The sequence below is a fragment of the Cariama cristata genome, unplaced genomic scaffold (genome assembly GCF_000690535.1).
Source record: "Cariama cristata isolate BGI_N322 unplaced genomic scaffold, ASM69053v1 scaffold41535, whole genome shotgun sequence".
NCBI classification, from domain to species: Eukaryota; Metazoa; Chordata; class Aves; order Cariamiformes; family Cariamidae; genus Cariama; species Cariama cristata.
The window spans coordinates 19,669-41,997 of NW_009618904.1; the positions used below are offsets into that span (position 1 = coordinate 19,669).

General features: G+C 39.5%; 1 protein-coding gene across 1 annotated transcript in view; it reads left to right on the top strand.

Moving 5' to 3' along the window:
* The first annotated feature begins 1,448 nt into the window (after window positions 1-1,448).
* The window catches only part of EPN2 (epsin 2), a 21,277-nt gene continuing 396 nt past the window's right edge, over window positions 1,449-22,329 (top strand). Inside the window, 8 exon segments of the mRNA XM_009701033.1 lie at window positions 1,449-2,227; window positions 4,622-4,624; window positions 12,433-12,545; window positions 14,071-14,163; window positions 14,395-14,596; window positions 17,692-17,865; window positions 19,492-19,584; window positions 20,521-20,736. Coding sequence (XP_009699335.1) covers window positions 1,633-2,227; window positions 4,622-4,624; window positions 12,433-12,545; window positions 14,071-14,163; window positions 14,395-14,596; window positions 17,692-17,865; window positions 19,492-19,584; window positions 20,521-20,736 — 1,489 coding nt within the window. The 5' untranslated portion in view covers window positions 1,449-1,632.

Genomic DNA, 22,329 nt, shown 5'->3' on the forward strand with positions numbered 1-22,329 from the left:
GGTTTTAAATATTGGGGACAACACCAGGATGATGCAGTTTACCTGAAGTTTAGTGTTGATCTCATTTAAAGTTAATTTTCTGTGATGTCATAGTAGTTTTTTATTCTGCCAAAAATTAACTTTAGTGAAACAAGACAAAATACAGTAACTCATTGGACCTGTTCTGTGGTAGTTTAACTTGGCCAGAATGGTTTTCTAGGAAGGGTGTATGCCTTTATGCTAAGAAAGTCATAACAGAGTTGCATGTTGTCCAAATTAACAATTCTGCTTTCATTCTAAATGGCACAATAGTAATTTGAAGAATGATAACAATGTTAGCTTAATCTTTGCTTTACTTCTCTCCGATGTCTTTTGTGAGTGATGCCCTTTCTTCTTTGGAGTGTTTGGAGAAATGTTATTAGAGGGCATCTTGAATGTGCAGTCTCTATTAACGCTGCAAGTTCCATTACAGAATCAGTGCTTAGTGTTCATGCAACTGGTGAATGTCAAAGACTATTCTAACTATGTTAATGTAATAGCAAAATCTGCCAGTTTACTCAAGTAATGTATTCTGAAGCTTAATAGGCCTCTGTTTACTTGAAACAGTGACCTTAAATAAATAACTGAAACAGCTTTCCAGCTCCGGAGCTTGTCCTTGGGTTTTCTTGCCAGTCGTTTTGGTTTTACAATTCTGTTTTTGTATAATTAGAAATGCTTCTGTGCTGTGTGAAGGACACACAGCAGAAACTGTGGGTCTGATGAGTGTTGTCAAATGTACCAAGTAAATGTATTTGGGGAAAAAAAAAATTCCCCTCTAATCTGTTTAACATTGAAGGTCACCTTGAGTTGGAGTGCATCCTTCTGGTGCTCAGTTCTCTTCCCTAGGCCTCAACGGGATGCAGAGCACTGTTCAAGATCTCTGCCCTGAAAATGAGTGTGCTTTAAATTTACCTGATGTTTCAGAAATAGCTTGGTTAATTTTTAGGAACTTTGCTTGTTCTCTCGGTACACATATCCCTACAACAGTGGTGGCAGGCTGCAGGTGTCAGCTGTTAGAGGGAAGCTAATGGCTGCTAAGCATGGAATTCTAATGTAGTTTCATCTCAGCTCTGCAAGCTAGCGTTGTAATTTCTGTGATTAAAAATTCTAGGTAGGTTTTACTTTGTTGGAAACTAAATCCATATGTCATTTATTGGACTTCGTTTCTATTTTGCCTTTAAAATTCTGCATTTGCAAATGTTTGGGTATCTTCTTGCCTTTGTCTTCTTCAGCAGTTCAGATTTTTAATCTTCAGTGTTTAATATTACTTGTGAGAAGAGCACGTTGTTTTCAAAATCAGATGTCCCGAAGAAATTCGGGGAGAAAATTCGTCAGTTTATTCTAGCAGAATTTCTCAAAAGTGTCTGTAGATTGCTTTCCATGTAAGAATAATTAAAGACACAACTAACATGCTTTGTTTTCTTCCCTTACTCAGGTCATGATTTTCATTTTCTCATGTTGTTCTCTTGAAGAGAGGAAATGATTGTAGTGGAACGTGTTACAAATAAGCCACTGATACGGAGCCTTCACAGTTCGGAAACGTTCATAGAAGAGCAAATATAGCCCTTTTTTGTTTGTGTTCTGGAATCTGTCTCGTTAAAAAGGGAAATAAAAATGACGACTTCGTCTATTAGACGGCAGATGAAGAACATTGTGAACAATTATTCAGAGGCCGAAATAAAAGTTCGAGAAGCAACCTCTAACGACCCCTGGGGTCCCTCCAGTTCATTAATGACTGAAATAGCAGATCTGACGTACAATGTTGTGGCCTTTTCTGAAATTATGAGCATGATCTGGAAACGACTGAATGACCATGGCAAGAACTGGCGACATGTATACAAGGCCCTTACTCTGTTAGATTACCTGATTAAAACTGGTTCTGAGAGAGTGGCGCAGCAGTGTAAAGAGAATATTTTTGCTATCCAGACATTGAAAGATTTTCAATATATTGATCGAGATGGTAAAGACCAAGGCATCAATGTGAGGGAGAAATCCAAGCAGCTGGTGTCTCTTCTGAAGGATGATGAGCGACTCAAGACAGAGAGGGCCCAAGCCCTGAAGACCAAAGAACGCATGGCTCAGGTGGCCACTGGAGTGGGTAGCAATCAGATCACCTTCGGCCGAGGCTCCAGTCAGCCAAACCTGTCCACCAGTTACTCGGAGCAAGAATATGGAAAGTCTGGAGGATCCCCAGCATCTTACCATGGCTGTAAGTACAAGCAAACAAGAGTAAATGGTGCCTACTAGGAGAATGAATATGCTGACTGCAAGGGGCTTTTTGCAGGGGCTGAGTCTTTGTGGGTCTGCTCCTTGGTACTAATGTCTCTTCAAATGATTGGTTAAATATTTGTTTTGGAGAGGATGTGCCTATTGACGTAAATCCATTTAAAAAGCAGTTGTTTACTGTCAGTTCCCAAAGGTAGCATTGTCAAGCTGCTTTTGTGAACGTGTTCCAATGTTTGATGTGATAGGCCCCTAATCTCAGTAGGGAGATTGTGAATGGGTGGGGATTTTTTTGTTTCTAGTTTTAAAAGGAGTGCTTGAAAATTTGTTGAGTTCTTTTCTGGAATTATACTTAACAAAAAAATTAGAAATGCAGAGTATTTCCTGGATCATTTTGCTACTTTCTTTATGTTGCTGCTATTTTACTTTGGGAAGAGTATTAGTATTTAATTTCCTTTATTGCTTGCTCAGCAGTTCTTAGAGTAGTAATGCTTTGAATATGTCTATGTTTAAATATTTATACTATCAGCATTTAGTATGCAACTATGAGTACTAAATGCTATATTTCATTCTTTAAAAAATAATACAATGATGTGGGAAGAATGGATTCTTTATACCACTGCTTGGGCGAACTCCCTGTCATGTTAGGAAGAGGCCCGATTTGGCAAGAAATCCTTCTTAATATAAGTAATGATCTGATGAAAGCTGCTTTGACTGGAATGTCAGTGGTTGTGGTCTAATTCTGAAGGAAAATCTTTTCTTTAAATGAATGCTTATAGTGTGTGGAGGACTGTAACTGAGCCAGTGTGGTGAATCGATTGAGAACCAGTTTTAAGAATCTTAAGTTTGTCGTGTCCTGTGTCCCAGAGTGCTTCTTAAATTATAAATACGTGAATGGTGTCGGTACCCCTAACATGTACAGACTTTTTCCATGGAAGGCAGTAGGAGGTAGCAGGACAAATGAAGCTAGGATGAAGAAAATCTATGTCCATTTAAAGCTATGGAGAAGAGCAGGAATTTTTTTTTGTTTCAAAAGGAACTATTTTTAGGATGTGGGGTTCAAAAAAAGTGCATGAAGGTTTTTAGGTGTGAGAATTTTTATCTTGTCTCTTAATTAGCAGTGGAATAACAAACATCTTAGTTTTTCTGTAATAACTACTTGAGCATTGATTCAGTGTGAATTTTTAAAGAACATGTATGTTGTTATCACAACAATAACATTTTTTTCTTTTGAGGTCTGTAGATCTGTCGACTACAACAACAAAAATTCTTAATTTAGGAGATAGCTTGAAATATTGTTGGTTTTAATTTACGCTGACGGACTGAAATAATAGTCACTAAGGTATGCTGAGCGCACCTTTGGTTTGTTCCGCAGGGTTATTTCTTCACTGGCTCTTAACTTTAATTAGTGCGTGTAACTATTGTTTGTCACGTTAAATGCTACCAGAGGCTTCAAACTGTTCCTTGCAGCAAGGATTGAGCAATGCAGGGTGTGTTTCAGAACTGTTGTTCCTTGGACACTTTAAGAATTTCGATGGGGGACTCGATGTCAAGAAACAAATTTGGTTATTCTTGCAGTACAAAGTGTTGATTTACTGGATAGTCTCATATGCCTGTGTATGACTTTGCTGTATATCTCTATTTGCAGGATTGCTTTTGAGGTAATGATTTCTTAATCTTTTTTTTTTTCTCCTCCCCCATAAGCACGTACCTAAGAAGCTTTAGAAATCTCAGGCGCTTTTTTTTTTTTCCTTCTTTAGGTTCTTCCTCTGTTGTAGACTCTCCTGGACTTAATTATTTATCAGCAAAAATACAAACGATTGTTAGTTTTTATGATCTGTATCTTTTGAAGTTTTAATGTTTCTTGTATGCTTTAATTGAGTAGAGCAAAGCAAACCAGCACTTTACAAAACAGCTGTGCTAAGTGCTTCCGATAATGGAAAACTTTGTGTAGGGCTTTGTCCTTTATCCTCAGAAACGAGGAAGGAGTTTCATCAAAATCCAGACATTTAATCTGTTACATAAATGTAGGGTTATTCTTGTGCCTTCGAAATTTAATAGAAAAGATGCTTTTCATTATTTAAAGTGAAAGAGATTGTATCCATCATGTTTTCTTTTATTCTATAATGATACCTTTCTTTTGTTCTGGAAATATGGATTCAGTAAAATATGTAGAAGGAACTAAGTTACGCTTAGCTCCTGGGAAACACTCTCCTTATAACAGTTTTAAGATGCGGTCGCTGCACTGTGTATTGTTGTAACATTGTCTTTCATTCCTCTGAACCTTTGAAGAGGAGATCAGAGGCATTTAGATTTGCAATCTATAGCATGAGATTTGGCTATTAAAAATGTACGTCCACCCTCTTTGCTAAATATTTAGCCTGTCTTATAAACATTCAAATATAAATAAAGTTTGGAAGAGTGTAACAGCCTTTTTACAAACATAGCTAAATGAAATGTTTTGTCTCTCGGTGTTTTGGTATTAGTGCATTTTACTTTTGTTCCTTGCTAGGCGCAATGGGTGGGGATTGCAGATTTTGAGAATGCATTCCCCCTGCTTGAAAAGATTGTGTTGGCTATAAAATCTCCTCATTCCTGATGCTTTCTTGCAGAAGACAAGAAGCCTGAGCTGACTGAGAAGTGCTTCATAGTTTCTCCAGGACAGATCAGTAGGGGAACAAGTAACTTCCAGTGGATAATGTGTCCAGGTTGTGTGTGAGGGATCTCTTCCCTCTTCGGTCAGTTACTGAAAGAGCAGTATTGGATAAGTCAGTGGACCCTTTTTTATTCAGTTTCTTCAGAACGTTGAATGAGCTGTGCTGTACAGCATTGACTGTAAACACTGCAATGCTCAAACTACTGCTCTTCTCTAGCTGCTTAAGCGTGTGTGTAGGCTTGTATCTGACAGTGCGTGTAAGAACTGGGTTTGGTATTTGATGTTGAGCCAGAAAGGTTTTTCTTGTAGAGTTTGCTGGTCATTGTGTCCCAAATTTATCCTTTATGAAAAAATAAAAGCAGTATTGATAGCCTGTATAGTGTGAGAGAATTCAAGATGGAAAAGGATCTCTTGACTGATGTGCCATCGTCCCTCACCGCTGCAGGCGAGGCACACTGGCAAATAAGGACGTTTTCCCCTGCTTCCTTGCAGATATTTTCATCTCGTTTCTAACAGTCCTTTAGAAACTGTGGAAAGTGAAATGGTGAAGCATGATAGTTTTTAATAAAATTCTTTCCCCTAAAGCTTTGCCTTAATGACTTTGTTGGCCCTGAAGATCTCTGTGCTGTAAAGCTTGTATAATTCTAGGGAGTACATTATGGCATGTGAATATTACTACTGATGCAAACATTTGTGAAAGTCTTAGTATGTTTTTTGCTATCTAGTCTTGTAATCTGTAAATGGAAGCCGAGAGAGGTATACTGTCCAGCTAGAAACAAAAATAAAGCTCCTCTCAGCCTCCATCCTGGCAACAATTTCTGACATACTGGAGACAATTGGCTATTTTCCAACTTTAAGCCAGGGGCAATTAATGTTCAGATTAAAAGTTCCATGACAAAATATATAAAAGTTTTTGTTCATTTTGGAAAATGTGTAAATTCTATGGAGTTGCATGGAATCTGATACCAGGTTTTATTTCATGTTAAGGGAATGTTCTCGTGCAGTGCTGAAACTAAACCTACCGGGGAGAGGAAGGAATATAAGGTCAATATTTGAAATCTTTTGCAGCAGTAGTTCCCCACCCCTAATCTGTTGTGTTGTGGTTGTTTGGTTTTTTCTTTTTTTCTTTTTTTTTTTTTTTTTGAATCACCCAGTTTTGAAAACTTCAGCCTCTTGTTCCTAGCCTTGTTTCATCTACAGCTACCAGTGACCACTTAAATAGGATTCTGGATTTATGGCTGCATGGGGCAACGTATGGTGTTCTTAATATAGACGTCTTAAGGCTGAACTGTGATGCTGTTTCAAGGCTGGGAGTGCATTTGTTAGACTTTACTGGTCTTGATAAAGTCCTTCATCTAGTAACTTAGCTTTTTAAAGTATTCTTTAAGTGAAGGCTTACACAGGAATATTTCTCTGTTGCTACGCTGGAGTCATCAGCATGGCAGAAGCATAACCCACAGTCACTGCTGCGTGGCAGACAGTTTAGAGTACCTGTGAAACGTGGTGCTCGAGCAGCTCGGGCCTGCAGAAGCTCTTAGGAGGCAGGGCAGGAGTGTAGGGACTCGGATTACCTTGTTCTTTCTCATCCGTCTTGGGAGCAGGTTGGTTGTGTTGTCTTTAGCAGACCTATCCGGATTGTCGTGGTTGAGCTGTGGTTGCTCAAGAAGGAAAGTGTCGTCTGCCACAGCTCCTTGTGGCTCGGGTGGTTACGGGGCTCAGAGAAATGATGGGAAAATACCCTCCCTGTAGGGAAGCGACTGCCAAAGCCAATTCCTTGGCACCCCTGCCTCTAGAAGATAGTGTGTTTGAATGAGTTTCAGCTTTGAAGGATCCCTGAAAAATCCCTCTCCTTGTACTGCCTTTGTGTTTTAAACCCAAGTTTACTGAAGCTCTGCTTTTTACAGAGGTCCTAAACTAGGACCTACCTGTGTTATTTTGGGTTGTACACGTGTCCTTTCCTTTGGCCATCTGCTGCCTTGGGTTTGGGTTGCACTCAGAAATGTTGGCAGAGCAAGACTGGTGTGTGTTTTAATGTCCTGATTTCATTTACACAAATGCAGCAGAGTTGGGAACAGTGCAGCGTGCACAGTGTGACCTGATTTTAGAGGAGCACTTTGCCCTGGAGGTAGGCCGCTTGGCTGAGAAATCAGATTCATTATACATACAGCCTATTTGATAAAAGATTGGTGAAAGATGGACTGAAAAGGGCTTTTATGGATCTTGTGAAATGCCAAGTCTGTTAACCTTACCTGTAAAGATTTTGGGAGCAATTTTCTGTAGCTGAAATCATGAGGTTTAATATTTCCAGTGATTATTCACATTAAATTGACTCATTATTTAAAAACTGTTTTGTGAAGTGTCAGCAAGTTTGTGTTCACTCATCTATTTCAGCTTTGTCTCCCCTTTTGCTTGGAATAAAATAAATTTGGACTAATTTGTGTTTGACACTATAGGAAATGCTCGTAATGCTCCTGTTTTTAAAGTTATTTTCATGTTTTCTGCATCTTTGCAGGTTGGAATACATCTCTGGCCTTCCATCTTAGTCAGGGAATATATGGTATATCATCCAGCAATGAATCTGGATGAGCTGCATGGATAATTTCTGTAGTTTGAGTATTTAAGGAATGTAGTAGAATCCTGTGTTAATCTATCAGTTGTCACTTGGTGACCTGATTTAATCCTCTCATCATACTTTTATTTTTCTGATACTCTAAGTAAAGGTGGGAGATGCCATTGGTGTAACCAGGCTTCTGTGGTTGTGATAAATTATCTAATTATGTCTATTAAGATGAGCGAAGGGATCACCTCAGAGAAAAAAAATGCTATTTAACCAAAATAACCCTTAAGGATTTGTTCAGTATTAAATGAATGTCAAAAGCGCTCTGTCTGCTTCAGTGCAATTGGAAATCATGCAGTAAGGCAGATCAGCTCCACCTTGTCACATTAATAGGTGCTATTAATTCTCTTCTTGTATTTGAAAGATCTCTTTAATTCCCAAGGGAAAGGTGGATTACACAATTGCTTCTAGATTAAGCAGTTTGCACATGCCCTTTCATAATTTTAGAGGTTAGATTGGCTTTTTGAAAGTGCCCCGTGTTTGGTTGAATAGTCTTCCATTTGAAGACTAACAAAGGGGATCTCCGCTTGGTTCCCAAGTGAATTGCTGTCAGTTTCTAAGTTCTTACCTTGATATTATTCTAATTTTTCAAGTCAGCCTTGGTTTTGTCTACCTTTGTAGGTGTACTGATAGAGTGAGGAGGCAGCTTTTCTTTCTGAACAAATGTGACTAAGAGCCGAATTCTGTTCATAAGAATGGTACCTGCAAATTATAAACCTGGGGCTTATTTTCCGTGGCATTCTGTGCCATCACTTAATCTACTATAACATTTAAAAAACTCAACCAACCAAAAAAAAAACCAACAACCAAACAAAAAGCCCCCAACAGAACAAACAAACAAAAAACCACAAAACCAAAACCCAAACAACAATCCAAAACACCAAACACATGCTTCTGAATGAAAATACTTGGTCTGATTTTTATGTTGGAACTGATTTTTTATCATTAATGTGGGCAATGACTTTACTTTCTAGCTGTGTACTGTATATACGCTTTAACTCACTAACTTAACCAAACCTATAGACATCTACAGAGGGCTTTTAATATAGCCAAAATACCGTAAATTACCAATAGATACGTATGAAAGACGTCATAGCCTGTACTAGAGACAGATGGTGGAGCAGAATCCTGCTTTAGTGATTAACGGAGGTTGGAAATGATTTCCTTGCACTGCAGCTAGCGTCTTGTTGAGAAGACAGCCCGGTGACATGTCTCCCTGCAGAACCAGATACCCATGCAGTTGCTTCTGGGCAGCTTACGGGGACCGGGATCTCCAAATTCTCAAAGCAGCAACAAAGCAGGGCTTAGCAGGTCAGAATTGATCTATTGAGTCCCATCTTACATCAACATCTGAGTTAACTGTCATGTGCTGTGGGATAAGAGATTCTTTGTGTGGCAGCGATACTGTTACTAAGGCAATAACCTTTATGCTAGATCCTTGCAATTAAAACGTTAATGCAGGACCAGGCCAGTGTAGAAGGGCAGTTATAATACTGCGGGAATTTAGGAGTGAAGTTGCTGGACGAAACCTGTCAGACTACTACCAAGAACAGTGTTTTGAATTTCCCTTAATCCTTTTTCAAAAAATACACTGGCAGCTACTTAACATAGATGGTTTTATAACTGCTGCAGAAGTTTAAATATAAAATAGCAACACTTTTATCAATGTTTTTTTAATGTGAGACCCGAGGAAGAATTTCAAATTGACCATTTTTCCCTTTTTTATTTCGTAAAAGAAGCTCTAAGGTGCCTTTTAGAGTTAATAAAACCAAGTAGAATGAATTGCTGAAAAGCCTAAAAGTGAAAAGAAATAAGCTATATCTGTGAGACCCCTTATTATCTGTGTTCAGATCCTGGAGCTGCTGAATGCTGGTCTCTGTTGGGAGCAGTGAGGTAATGTAGGTCTCTGCCAAAGCAAGGCTGCTGTTCCCGTGCGCGGCTGGGAGGCGAGGACCCTCCGTGGGAGGGCGATTGAGACGCTTGGAGTAGGATGCAATCCCTGCTTCTTGCAGCTTTTTAGTGCAGAAATGGTCTGTGCTGTTAAAAGCTGAAACAGGTGAGCACTTGCAGTAAGTAGTCCTTCATGTGTAAGTGGGAGGAAAATCAACAGAGTTAACCCATTTCACATCATTTTAAAGTCATTCGACCATGAGCTGCTTGGTTGTCATGGAATGTAATTATGTCAACAGAGATGGAAAAACTCCTAGGCAAAAAGTGCAGGAAATCACATTCTTCCCCAAAGTTGCACTTAAAAAACCCAGAAGACCAGAAGGTACCTGCCTGATCATAGTCCAGTTGCCATCTGTTCTCAGGTGACTTACGTTGGTGCCCCATTTGTATGCTTATCCAGCTCTGTTTTTAAGCCAGTTACGACTCTTTCCTTCTATAATTCCTCCTGGAAAGCTGCTTCTTTCTGTTTGTGTGTCAACTTTATTCATGGTCAATTCATACCGTTAGTTCTTGCCCCTTTATCTTAAATAGCTTTTCTTACTGCATAGTATTTGCAATCCTGATGTATTTAGCAACCACAAACTGCTCAATCTTCTTTTTGCAAAGATGAACACATAAAATATTCTCTATGCTCAGAAGGGAAGCGTTTCCCTTCTGAGTTCTGTTTTGCAATCATCTGTCTTGGGTTTGGATGACTAGAATTGCATTTGGTGTGTTAGATGAATTCTGACTAATGCTTTGATGCAGTAGTGCTAATGTCAGTAAGAGCTGTATTAAGTTAGCTGCTGGGAGTTATCATGTGTTTTAGTACTAAAGAAAGTTCTCTACATCTCTGTCACTTGCAGTTGCAGCCCCCAATTAGCAGCAGGTGGTCATCAAAGAAATGATTTTTTTCTTCCTCTGTATCATCCCATTTCCCTTCTCAGTCATCTGTTTTTTTTAGTATTCCGGTTTCTCCCTCTAGTTTGACAATTTTTCTTAGCGTTATCTTTGCATTTTCCCATAACCTCCTGCATTGGTTTATTATGTAGTTTTTCTTAAGATCAGTTGTAAGCCAGTTCCTGAGAAACTGTTAGTAAACTGCCTTGGTGGTACGCAGTATGACGTAATCTCTTCCTCAGCTGGTTCTTTACCTGTTTCAGTTCTTTGCACTATTCTCTGTTTAACAGTAACATCCTATTTAGCATCATAAAATACTTTGCTGAGTCCATAGATTAACTTCACTGCTTTTCCTTTTAACTGACAATTCGGAGAAGGATCTCAGTTTTTCTGTCATGGGCTACCTTTTGGTAACTTTGTGTTGAGTTTTTTCCAGTTTTCTTTTTAATTCTCTTTATTTTCATTTTTAAGAATATTCAAATTTTACAGACATTTTAAGGTTATATTTTTTCCATGCTGTCAGACGTCCTGATGCCCTGTTTATTCCTACTTTAAGTCTGTAATAGTCTGCATATTATATTGGAGAGCCTGTCTGTGACTGTTGGAGCAAAAAGGGCTCATGAAGCAGGCTAAATGTAGATACTTTATTTGAGAGAGCTTGAAAAAGTAATAGAATTGAGTAACATGCTTATGTGAAGTAAGGAGCTTGTCTGGTTGGCTTGAAAGCTTCAGGATCAGCACAATGTGGAAGAATCGTTCTGGGTGATAAATTAATTTGTCCTTTTGGAAAAGGAGTGGGATGGGGTGGCACACTGGGTGTGTGATGGAAAGGAAAAGTCATTCCTCGCTTATGGAAGAGTCACTTTCCTTCTGGCCTGCTGGATGAGGGAGAAGCTTGCACTTTTTAACTTGTAATGTCATTTTGGCCTCAAACTTAGGGGGAGACAAGACAGAAGACGTGTTTTTTTTAAAATTATAGTTTGGCAATCTAGTTTTCTATATGCCCAGCTGACCTATTAAGAAGGAACTTGATTTCTTTGATCGTGACATAGTAGTTTAAAAATATGGTTCCCCTTTTTTAAATGTCAATATATGTTTTGCCAAACTAACTATCGTTCCAACCATTAAGCACAAACTTCCTTGCCAAAGTAAGTTAAAAATTCTGTGTAAATTATTTGGATGCTAGAGAATTATCTGAGAGAGAGTGAGCACAAAAATTGTTTGATTACAGTATAGCGATAAATTTACTAGTGTTTTCCCATTGGGAGGGGAATTTTTGCATGCTACTGTAGCGAAAAGATCACTAAAAGAAGATCTGTGTCTTGAGAAACTGTGTGTTTTAGCTGTCAGCCCTGACTGTTATTCGAGGAGGGGTAGGGGAGATTACCAGCTAGTTCTTAGGTAACAGAGGTCTTCATCCAAAGAAAGACCAACCAACAACAAAAACCAAACAACCCCCCCAACCTATATACCAAACTTTTTTTTAACAGAGAATGATACAGTATTTTTGTAAATTTTCAGTATTGAATAGCTGGCTTGTTTGTCTCTGAGCGTACTTAGCAGTTAAGAATAGTTCTTTATCTGTCCCATTAAGACTGTATTATTTTACAGAATAGTGGGTGGTATCCAGTTTTACCCTGATGCTGGCCAACTCCCAGCAAATCTTTACTGTCACTGAAAGCTGTAAGCAATATCAACGTATGTTTTCCTGAATCATTAATTCTATAGTTTAAGTCAGTGTCCTGCCCTCTGAAGCTCCGATATGCTGCAGCAGGGTATCCAGCATTCATTGGCGGTACTTCTTGATGTTACAACCCTACTAACAGAAAAAGCCTTTGTTTTCCAGGAACATTTTTCCTTTAAAGCAATTGAACTGTCTTGCAAAGTTCTCCCTGCTTAATAGTTCTGACTGGAGGGAGCTGATGGTGGTTGGCAGCCCCTGGCACCCAGGGGGCCTGTCGCTGTGCTGGGGACCTTTGAGAATGGCTGTGTGAAAGTGGGGTGGTCTGGTCAGGGAAACAACCAAGCCTGTTAAATCTTTTTGTTGTTTTCATGTCTTCAATTTGGTGAGTTTTTTTGTTTCCAACAGCTACGTCCCCTCGAGTTTCCTCGGAGCTCGAGCAGGCCCGGCCTCAGACAAGTGGAGAAGAGGAGCTCCAACTGCAGCTCGCGCTGGCGATGAGCCGGGAAGTGGCGGAGCAGGTCAGTTCCCGTGTAGGTTTTCCAAAGTGTCTATGCTTTGATAGTTGAGGCTACAATCCTGGTTTTTTTTTTTCAATGGCAGCTTGGCTTTGCTCCAGGTGGAATAGGGAGAGAGAAAGGCCACTTTGGAAGATGTTACTCTTCTCTTCTTTTTTTTTTTTTTCTAAAACCTCTTTTTAAGTAACTTCAGCCTCCGAGCTGTTGAGACTAGTGGAAGATGACAGTCACTTTGCAAGAAGACACTGTGTGGGAGGATGTTAATCATCATATTACTGGAGATGTTTTCAGTTAGGAGGAACTGAAAACATGTCTAGTCCTGAAAACCTTCATTAATGGGGCCAGCATAAGAAATGTCAATGAATTCTTATTACAATGAAATTTTGAGTGATCTGTTCATTCGGTAAGATTGTCTGGAACAGAAGGGTGACCTGACACAAAGTACTAGAATATATAAAGAACCTGGTTTAAAGTAACTTGGCTCCTAATCTATCACATGGGATATGTTACTGTGTTAATTCTTAGGAGGTTCATTCTGAATTTGGAGTAAATGCTGTAGTTGTGGATAAAGTTTGCTGCATATTCATATATTAACAAAGTTGTTGAATCTCAGCTGTGAGTGAAAATTCAAGTCAGCCATGCTGAGTGTCTCTAATATTTTAGAGGCTTCCTGTGACAACTTTAGCTTACTGCTGTATGTTAAGCATTAGTATCTCTGTGCTTGGAGACTATCACCCAGTAAACTTTGTCATTCTTGAGCAATGAAGTTAAAGAAAATAAAAATCAGAATCTTACTGGTTGAAATAGCTTAAAAAAAATCACAAGGGAAATACCAGCTGGGGAGTTAGTCAACTTCTGAAAGACGTGATACAAGCGAAGATATTTATAGTAGTTGAATGTACCACAAACATAGTAGTTTACAGATGTTTAAAACCTACAAAATATGCATGGAGTTGGCTAGATTAATTCACTTAGCATTCTTTATAACAGTTGCATCAAGTGTGGAGCGATGCTGACAAAAGTCAGGGGAACTAAAGTTTAACTCACTGTGTCCTTCAGTGGTGATTTGAATGCTCAAAAACATTACAATAATTTAGAGATGGGTTATTTACTTTGTCTTTAAGTTCTAGCATTGTAACTGAATTTTGGAAAGAACTTTTCATTTAGAGCTTTCCCATTAGGAGTAAAACAACATGAGGGTAAACTTCAGTCAGCAAGATGGATGTTACTATGATCACACTCTTACGCTGGTGTTACAGGGTCAGGGTGCTCCTAACCTCTGTTTGAGGCAAGAATCACAAGAATTATTTTTTTTTTTCCTCCCCACTTGCGTTATGTACAAGTTACAGCAAATATTCCTGGTGATCCCACTGCGTGTACCTGTGGTGCGCACGGCTCCCAGGGTGGCAGGGAGTGCTGCCCAGGCCTTCCCTGGCAGTGTCCTGCCGAGGGGGCTAGGCGCTTGGAGGGAACAAGCAGCACAGTCTAGGCTAATGGTCTATATCAACAGTGTTGATTTCCTTTGCAGGAGGAGCGCCTCAGACGCGGAGATGATCTGAGATTACAGATGGCTCTGGAGGAGAGTCGCAGAGACACAATTAAAATTCCCAAAAAGAAGGAGGTAGTGCCTTCGACTAAGAAATACCCGGTTATTCTGCCAAAAGCTGAAATACAGTAACACAAAATAGCTTAATAGTGAGCTCTTTTATGCTTTTGGGATTGCTTTGTTGTATAGCTTAAAGCTTCTTCCATGTGGGTTAAATTTCAAACTACTAGTCAATGCAGGTGTATAAAAGGAAAAAAAAAATAATAAAAAAAAATTGCTGCTTCACTCTCATGGATTTGTACTCAGATTAGTAATGCTCTTGATTAAAGCTGAACTTACTCGTGCCCTCAGCATACCACTTTGTTGGACCTAATGGATGCCCTGCCCTCGTCGGCACCGGCCCCACAGAAAACAGAGCCTTGGGGACCTCCTGCTGTTGCAAACCAAACCGATCCCTGGGGAGGATCCACAGTTGCAGCTACTGCCTCTGATCCATGGCAATCATTTGGTAAGACTAAACTGCCAGAAGGAACGCTTCTTTAAAAGTTTTTGCTTTTTAATGTTGAGCTTTTCAGAGTTTCTCCACATACAATGTCACGCTTGATAACAACAGTGTATTAGTCCATTTTGATTTTTTTTTCTTGTACTCTAGCATTCACCTAACTCATTTCCAAGCAGAAACAAGTGGAAGTTGCACTCTCTTTAAGCAGCTGGGTTTGTGTGTGTGCATTTTGAATCTTAAGAAAGAGGAGAAGAGTGAAGCTTCTGTTGCAAAAACAACTTGTCTCAAGCTAGGGGGATGCTTATGCTTTGTCTGCTAGTTGTGTCCAGTGCCATGGGTTTAGACTCTTGCCAGGATTTAATATAGTGTTTACGTAGGGTCCTATGGTTGAGAAAGCCATAGATCTGAATTACCATGTCTTTGATTGCTCCTAGTGAAATGCGGTGTATATACTGTCAAAACCAAAGGGATTAAATTGTGTAAATGGAGATTTTTATATAAACAAAAAAAATGAGGTTGCCATTTTTAATATTCACTGTGTTTCATAAGCTTTTGATGCTAAATTCATGGAGTCTGTTTCTGAAGTGGAAGATCCGGTGTTTCACATCTTAAAGAGCAATTAAGCTCGCTTTTTTGCGTGTGCTTTTGTGTGTGTGTGTTTTGCTGCCTGTGTAGTGTGCCGTTTTCTAGGTTAGCTAAAGTCTGTCCAAGGAGTTAGCTCCTTTGCATAAGAAAGTTGTTGGTTCCTTGTAGTACATGTTAAACTTACTGTGTTGTGGAATTGGAGGCGCATCTAATTTTTTTTGTTGACTTTGGATTTTTTCTTTTTTGAGGGACAGGGTGTTTCTGTGCAAGTGAAAGCTTTTTCATGAAGACTAGCAGCTTAGATCTGTCAGTTTTGCTTCAGGCTGGTGATTCTACAACCTCTGCTATAAAGTGCTTCAGGGTCATTTGCGTTAGCGTTTAGCTCACCACTGTTCAGACAGATTCCTGATGAAAATGTTGAAGTTTAATAATGAAATGCTTTTTTTTTTTTTGCTCCTCATGGTCTCATGGTGGCATTAAAGGTACTTACATAGCTACTGGGCCAACTGCAGTTCATTGTTCTGAGTGTAATCTGTTTCTTTTTTGGTGATAAACTGCAAGCATTAAATCGGAAGAAATCCAAATTTTTAGGCCTTAAGGCTGTTCAATGTATTTTTCTGTGGTTAAAAAACAAACAAAATTCACCTACTTCAAATCTTGTGCTCAATCTGTCCTCTGACAAGATTTTCCTTGCATCAGTTGCAGCGGTAGCATTTCCTCTCGGTGGCTCCCAGCTTTTTAACACCATAAAACAACCCCTTGTTTGAGCTTGCTGGTTACTTGGCTCCCAAGGATAGTAATGAAGATGTAAGATTTGTGAATTTGACTGCTAATAAAAGAGTGACTCATTAAACTGTATTTCTCAAATCCTGCGAGTGCTTTGAAATTTCAGTAGAGATAATGGAAGCTACGGGAAGGTATCTTCCCAAGTGCTCTTATTTTGTGCACTCTCTTTATCACAGAAAAGACATTTTTGAAAGCTTCTGTTTATGGGAAGTGCTGTCGCTAGCATTTCTTGTGTGGCATTGCCTGTAACTCAGCACTAAGGGTAAATAAAGGAAATGTAAGTAGCGGTGTGGGAATAGTTGGATTTAGTTGGAGAATTTTAGCATTTCCTGGTCCGAAGCTGTAGCAACACCATGCCGCCTGTTGATGAAACAAAGACCAACATTGCAAAATGGAATTCGTGCCACTGTGTGTAGCATTGAATTAGTTTTCAAGCGTATTGTGCTGCCAAGGGGGTTTGTATGTAGTTTTAAAAAATAAAACAATATTCAGTTGTAACTTGAAACCAACATGGTAGTTAAAGATAATAGCAGTGTACCGCATGGCTAATTCTGTCCTACTCATGGATTATGCAGTTCTCATTTAGTAATTAAACCATGACTTGTTTGGGAAGCGGAAATGTGTTTGCATGTACTATCTGACTTGAAGGTAATTAATCACCGTAGAGTTGTACAGGATGTGCATTTCAAGTACGGGGTTCCCATTCCTGCACTCGGATGGCTGGGGAGGGGTGGTGAGGATGGACAATATAAGAGCAAAGCAAGAGTGATACCTTCCAACACAGACCTGGCCCACTGCACATCGGAAATGTGATTTGCTTTGCTGATCCTGGGGTTTGGTAAATCAAAATAGTTTCATTTAATGGTAGAAGGAAGAAGAGGTCACCTAAACTGAGCAGCAATAAATTAGTAGGTTGAAGAGGAAGAAGAAAAAACTGGCAGTAAATTGTATACGGTCCGGCAAGTTTCTTTCTCTTTCCTTTTCCCTTTACTCCCTTAATTTGCCACTAGGAAGCCCTAACCTTGTGCACAACCTGAAGAAGTTTGGTAATTGGGATTTGTAGGAATGAATAGTTGTCAGCATCTTCCAATAAAAATGGGGATCCTGAACATACAGGCATTGGATTTAAAAAGAAATATAAGAAGGGGTATCAGTGGACAGCTTAGACCTGTGTCAGGAGGAGTGCTCACAAATGGGAATAAAAAAAGCACAACTAGCTCAGGGAAGCTGTTTATATTTTTATAAAATAACAGTATGGTTGAAAGAGTTTGAAAACTCTTCCCTTTGAATCCTACAAATTTCTTTTCTTTGTCCAAGTCTTAAAGTTGTACATTTCATACCTTTCACTTACAGGCTTTTTAGAAACCTTTCCTATGAGCTCATAACTATGCCCTGTATTTGGGTCACCTTCAGTCAGATATTGTCTGTTGTTGTGGTAATGTCTGTAACAAAAGCAAGTTTTATTTTCTTGTTGGAACTGCAGGTTTTTATTCAGTTTCAAATGGGAGGTTTGTTTTATTCATGTCTTGCACAGAATGTATTTGTGCTTGTTGTTCAGTATCTATGGCACAGATGCTGAGACTTACCAATATTCCTAATGTTGAACTGCTTCACCTGTTTATGTTTAGTATTAATTGGCAGTGATGGCTCGTAAGAGAGATTAATTTCCCAAGGAAAGCTTTCCAAAGTGAAACTGTACTGACTTGTGTTCCTGCTGGCTCTTTTTACAGGTGCCAAACCAGCTGCTTCTGTTGACCCTTGGGCAGCACCAGCAGGATCCACAGCTCAGTCTCTGTCCAAAAATGTTGACCCTTGGGCTCCTGCTCAGCCATCTTCTACTGCAGCAAAATCTTCTGTGGATCCTTGGGGACCAGCACCTGCAAACAAACCTCTTTCTACTTCTGGTGAGAAATGGTCTCATCCCATATCCATATTACTTGAGTAATGAAGGTGAAGTCCAAATTATTTTCTTGCATTGCTTGGTTAAAAGAAGCTATGTGCAGAACAGTTTGCAGAACTAGTCTGTAAAATAAATGGGAGTTGTAATAGCTAGCAGCAAAAAGAACTTCAAATGTAATTATTCTGACTTAGAGCTCTGAATTCGTGTTGCTTCTTCATGCTCTGTCCCTTCTACATTCTTTTATTGGTATGTGTGGATGCATGCTGAGCACTGACAACTGCTGCTGCTGTTGGGTTTTTAAATGGTTTTTATCTTTAATTAGACAAGGACTTAATTTCTGGAAATGAATGATACTATAATTTTACCTTTCATCATGATAAATAGCTATGCAGATGGATGTCACTGCAGACATAGATTGACAGGTTGAGCAGCTACACGCTCTGAGGAGACTTTTAGAGGTGCAAATGAAGGTTTGTTACTTCAGACTGAGGGTGTGAAAGCTGTCCGTAAGCCCTGTGTAGCAGGATGCAGAAGGTGCTGATGTAATTGTCTATTCATGCTCTGTAACTAGTGCAACCTTGATGAATCTTAATACCTGGTATTTTCATGTTGACGCCGTGGCTAAATGCATCCTAAATGCATTTTCTGCTAGTCATTTGTCTCGGTACATAATAAACAAAGGAATCAGAGTACTGCAAAAAGTTGTCTAATCAGCTTTTCACTGGGCAAAAGGCAGTAACTGGATCATTATGAAAATGAGTTTTTAACTATGGTGGGTCTTTGTTCTTGTAAGAAGTATTGTTGTTATACACAGTCTTCACTCATTCTCTTGGGTTTTTGTCTTTTTGTGCTCTTTATGGAGCTAAGTCCATACCTTCATCTACTTGAAATCTGTTGAAGGTTGAAAATAAACTAGAAAACCGTTTCAACTAATTAAAAAAAAAGGGCAAACTGTAAAGCTTTTCAGGAGTGTGGTTGCTGTTCGTTTAGGTCTTGTTTTTCTTCCTCCATTTTGAGGTAAGTGTGTGTCCACATTTTGAGAATATTATGTTTTCACTGATTGAAAACTATGGGCAGGTTCTCGTGCTTTAGCTAACAGGGCCTTACCATCTATACATGGCGTAGATAACCTTTTCTATTGCATTCCTTCTCCTCTTAACTTCAGAAGCGTAAATCAAATCATCGCTTAAGTTGTAGCAGTGCTGCATTTGTCTTTGAAACTGTATTCAGAAGGGTGTTTTATTTGAGGGCTGCCGATTAACACACTTTAGGCTGTAAATTCATTGCTGTTCTCTCCTTCTACAGCGATATATGCCTGCCTATATGTCTCTAGTGCAGAAACTCGATAAAACCCCAGTATGCTAAGGTGTGCCTTACATTGTGATTTAAAAGCACATTGCTCTGAGTTTGTTGGCTAATACTATAAGAAAGGATGGTTCTCTGACATTATCTTTCTCTCTGGCCTGGGTAAGAGTAGGAGCCCTCAAGCTGATCTGAACTGCTGCCCTGGAACCTGACAGAGTGGCTTCTTGGTAACGTGAATGGGTTAGAAATTGCTTTCAGTAGGATCAGGTGTGGGGTGCAACCAAAAAATCTGTTAATGACAGGGCTGTCTTGTTGTTTTGAACAGGAAGTACATCTTTTGACCTCTTCAGTAATTTGAATGGTACAGTTAAAGATGATTTTTCAGAATTTGACACACTTCGAACTTCCAAAAAGCCAGGTATGAATCAAATTCTTAGCACATAGACAGTTTGGGTGATAGTCTCAGCAACAAATGTCTCTCTTCTTAAATTTTTATTTTTAAAAATTGACTTTCACAAAGGAAAAGATTAAAGCTGATGATAATGCAGCAGTAAAAGCTTGTTGTTAACATTTTGGCCTGTGCATGAACTTCGGGGAAATGGGCCTTTTGCATTGTAAGCCATAGAATTTCACTCTGTAACCTTTCGCTGCATTGACCCAGAAATTTGTTTGACTTCTAAATTTACAGTATCCAATGTGTTTGGAGTATGGCTTGTGCTCAGAGAGTCAAACAGAACAATGTTGACTGAATTTCTTGAATGTGTAAATTCTAGTGTGTAACAATAGTAGGAAGATGAGAAAATACACTTCTATGAATGCTTTAATTTATTTTTTTATTTGGTCATTAGTCACTAAAATAAAAACTGCCAGACCTTAACGTGTAAGTGCTTTGATACTATGTACTTTCAGGATGGTTCTGCGTGAAAGAATTGTGACTAATTCAAAGCTGGGCTAGGCTTCTTTAACACAAAAGAGAAAACCTGGGTGGAATCTAGCTAGGAAGGGTGCAGCAGTGGTGTAGTGCAAGGGCAGAAGCCAAGGCTTTTGAATACCTTTTCCTTGGAGACTCTTAGTCCCATCCGTTGCAGCATAGCTTTGAGAATATTCATCAGGGCAAATCAGGTAGCGCCTTCAGTAGAGCACTGCAACTCTAACTGTGGCTTCTTCATACTCTTCTAAAGAACATTTATCTGCTTGCATGCTATGAGGGTGTAACATGTACTGAAACATTTAAATCTGACTAATACAAACATTAGATTTTACAAACATTTCTGCTGTCAGAAACTTCAGGGTTTTCTTTGCTTGACTATGTAGATTAATGATTGAAGTTTTGTTTTTCTCTGTGTTGTTTCAGCTGAATCAGGTTCCACTTTGCCATCTCAGCATAGCGGTACCACAAGTCCTGATCTCTTTGATTCCCAGCACTCGAGCGTGACATCAGGCAAACAAAGTGCAGCTCGGAAAACCCCTGAGTCTTTTTTGGGCCCCAATGCTGCTTTGGTGAACCTGGATTCACTGGTGTCTAAGCCGCCGCAACCTGTTACTTCACTGAATCCGTTCTTGGCACCAGGTCTGTTTCTGCACGTTCCTCCAGTTTTCTGTTTTAGCTTTCCCTTCCTATAGGACAACTCAGCATAACTCAGTCCTATTTGATTTAATGTAAGCTGGTTTGGGCTTGTTTTTCTTGATTACTTCAGCGAACAGATCTGAGAGCAGGAGGGTGAGGCATCATGGTTTCAAGGCATATTGCCGGACCCTGGAAATGCAGAGTTTCCACTCTTGCATCTTCAGCTAATCGGCTGACTGACCTTTGTTCAAGCAATTTGTCTTCTACTTTTGCCCTTGCTCTTTCAAAAAGATCTGTGTTAGAAGGCAGCTTTGGGTTATTAAAAATGGCTGAGCTAAAGCCGATTGACTGTCAAAACAGGTAAGATGTGAATGTGTGCCACCAGAGAATCCGTTGGGAAGGTAATAGGTTGGAGGTTCTTGTGGAAGCAGGTAGGAGTTACCCTTTTGCTTGTGTCTCAGCAGGCATGGTAGCATCTCTGACTGCAACCCGAGGTTCCAGATAGCAAACCCTGCAGTATAATTTAGTGGGTTGCTGGTTAGGCTGCCTTCAGGCTAGCACGATAAACCAGTTTTGATCAAAACACATTCTCAGTGTATTTTTTTTGGGGGGAAAAAAAAAGGTAGCTGTTGCAGTTCTGTAAGTCAGCCCCTGTTAAAAGTGAACCTTTACTTACAGCAGACTTAGATGGTGACGCTAAAGACGTAGAAGATGTATGTATTTTTTTAAAAGCTATTCATAGTACTGAAATTCTGTGTGATGCTGGTATGGTGAAATACTTTAAAATGCTATTTCAGTGTTTATTTTTTTTTGCTCTTCCAACAGAAAAAAATGACAGTTCATTAAACTCCTTGGGTAGGAAAAAAACAGTAATTCTGAACAGCCTTGGCAGTGTTTAGCAAGAGGAAGTCTGTGTATCTGCCACTACCGGTTACTACAAAAAGTTTATAAGGGGTCACTGGGCCATCCAAATAACGCTATACATATATGGTAAAAGGAATTTGTAGTGTTGGCGGCAGTCCAAAGAACCTCAAACACTGGGAAAGTTATTCTCTGCTTTTTCTAGCACCGCTGTAATTCGGAAACAACTTGTTTACTTTATGAATTCTTGTCAAAGCTTAGTGCCAGAAACATGTACAGTTTCTAAATGAAGTTGACTGGATGAGATCTTGAAGCAGATGCACAAATTTGCAGTAGTCACATTGCGGTAAGGGAGTACAGAGAGCCTGCGGTTCTCTTCCGTAATGCAAATTTTAAGTAGCATTTAGAAAAAAAAAAAGAGTTAGTGATCTGGATGTCACGGTTGGGCATGTTCCAGGTAACCAAATTTAGAACCTGCCTCTCCAGAGACCACTATCAGGAGTGGAAGCTCTTGGTCAGCAAAGGGATGTTTTGCAGCCTTGGTAGGTTCAAGGAAACAGACTGTACTTGTGCACCGGTGCAGCCCCGGTTTGCTGAATGGCATCCACGCAAGTTTCTCCGCAGGGTGTTTCGGGGTTGGGAGCATGTGGGGATGTACCGAAGGTATGTTCTTTGCCAGAAAGGATGATCTCCAAAGCCTCATGTTTATGGAGGTGCGATCTCTTTCCCCCTTTC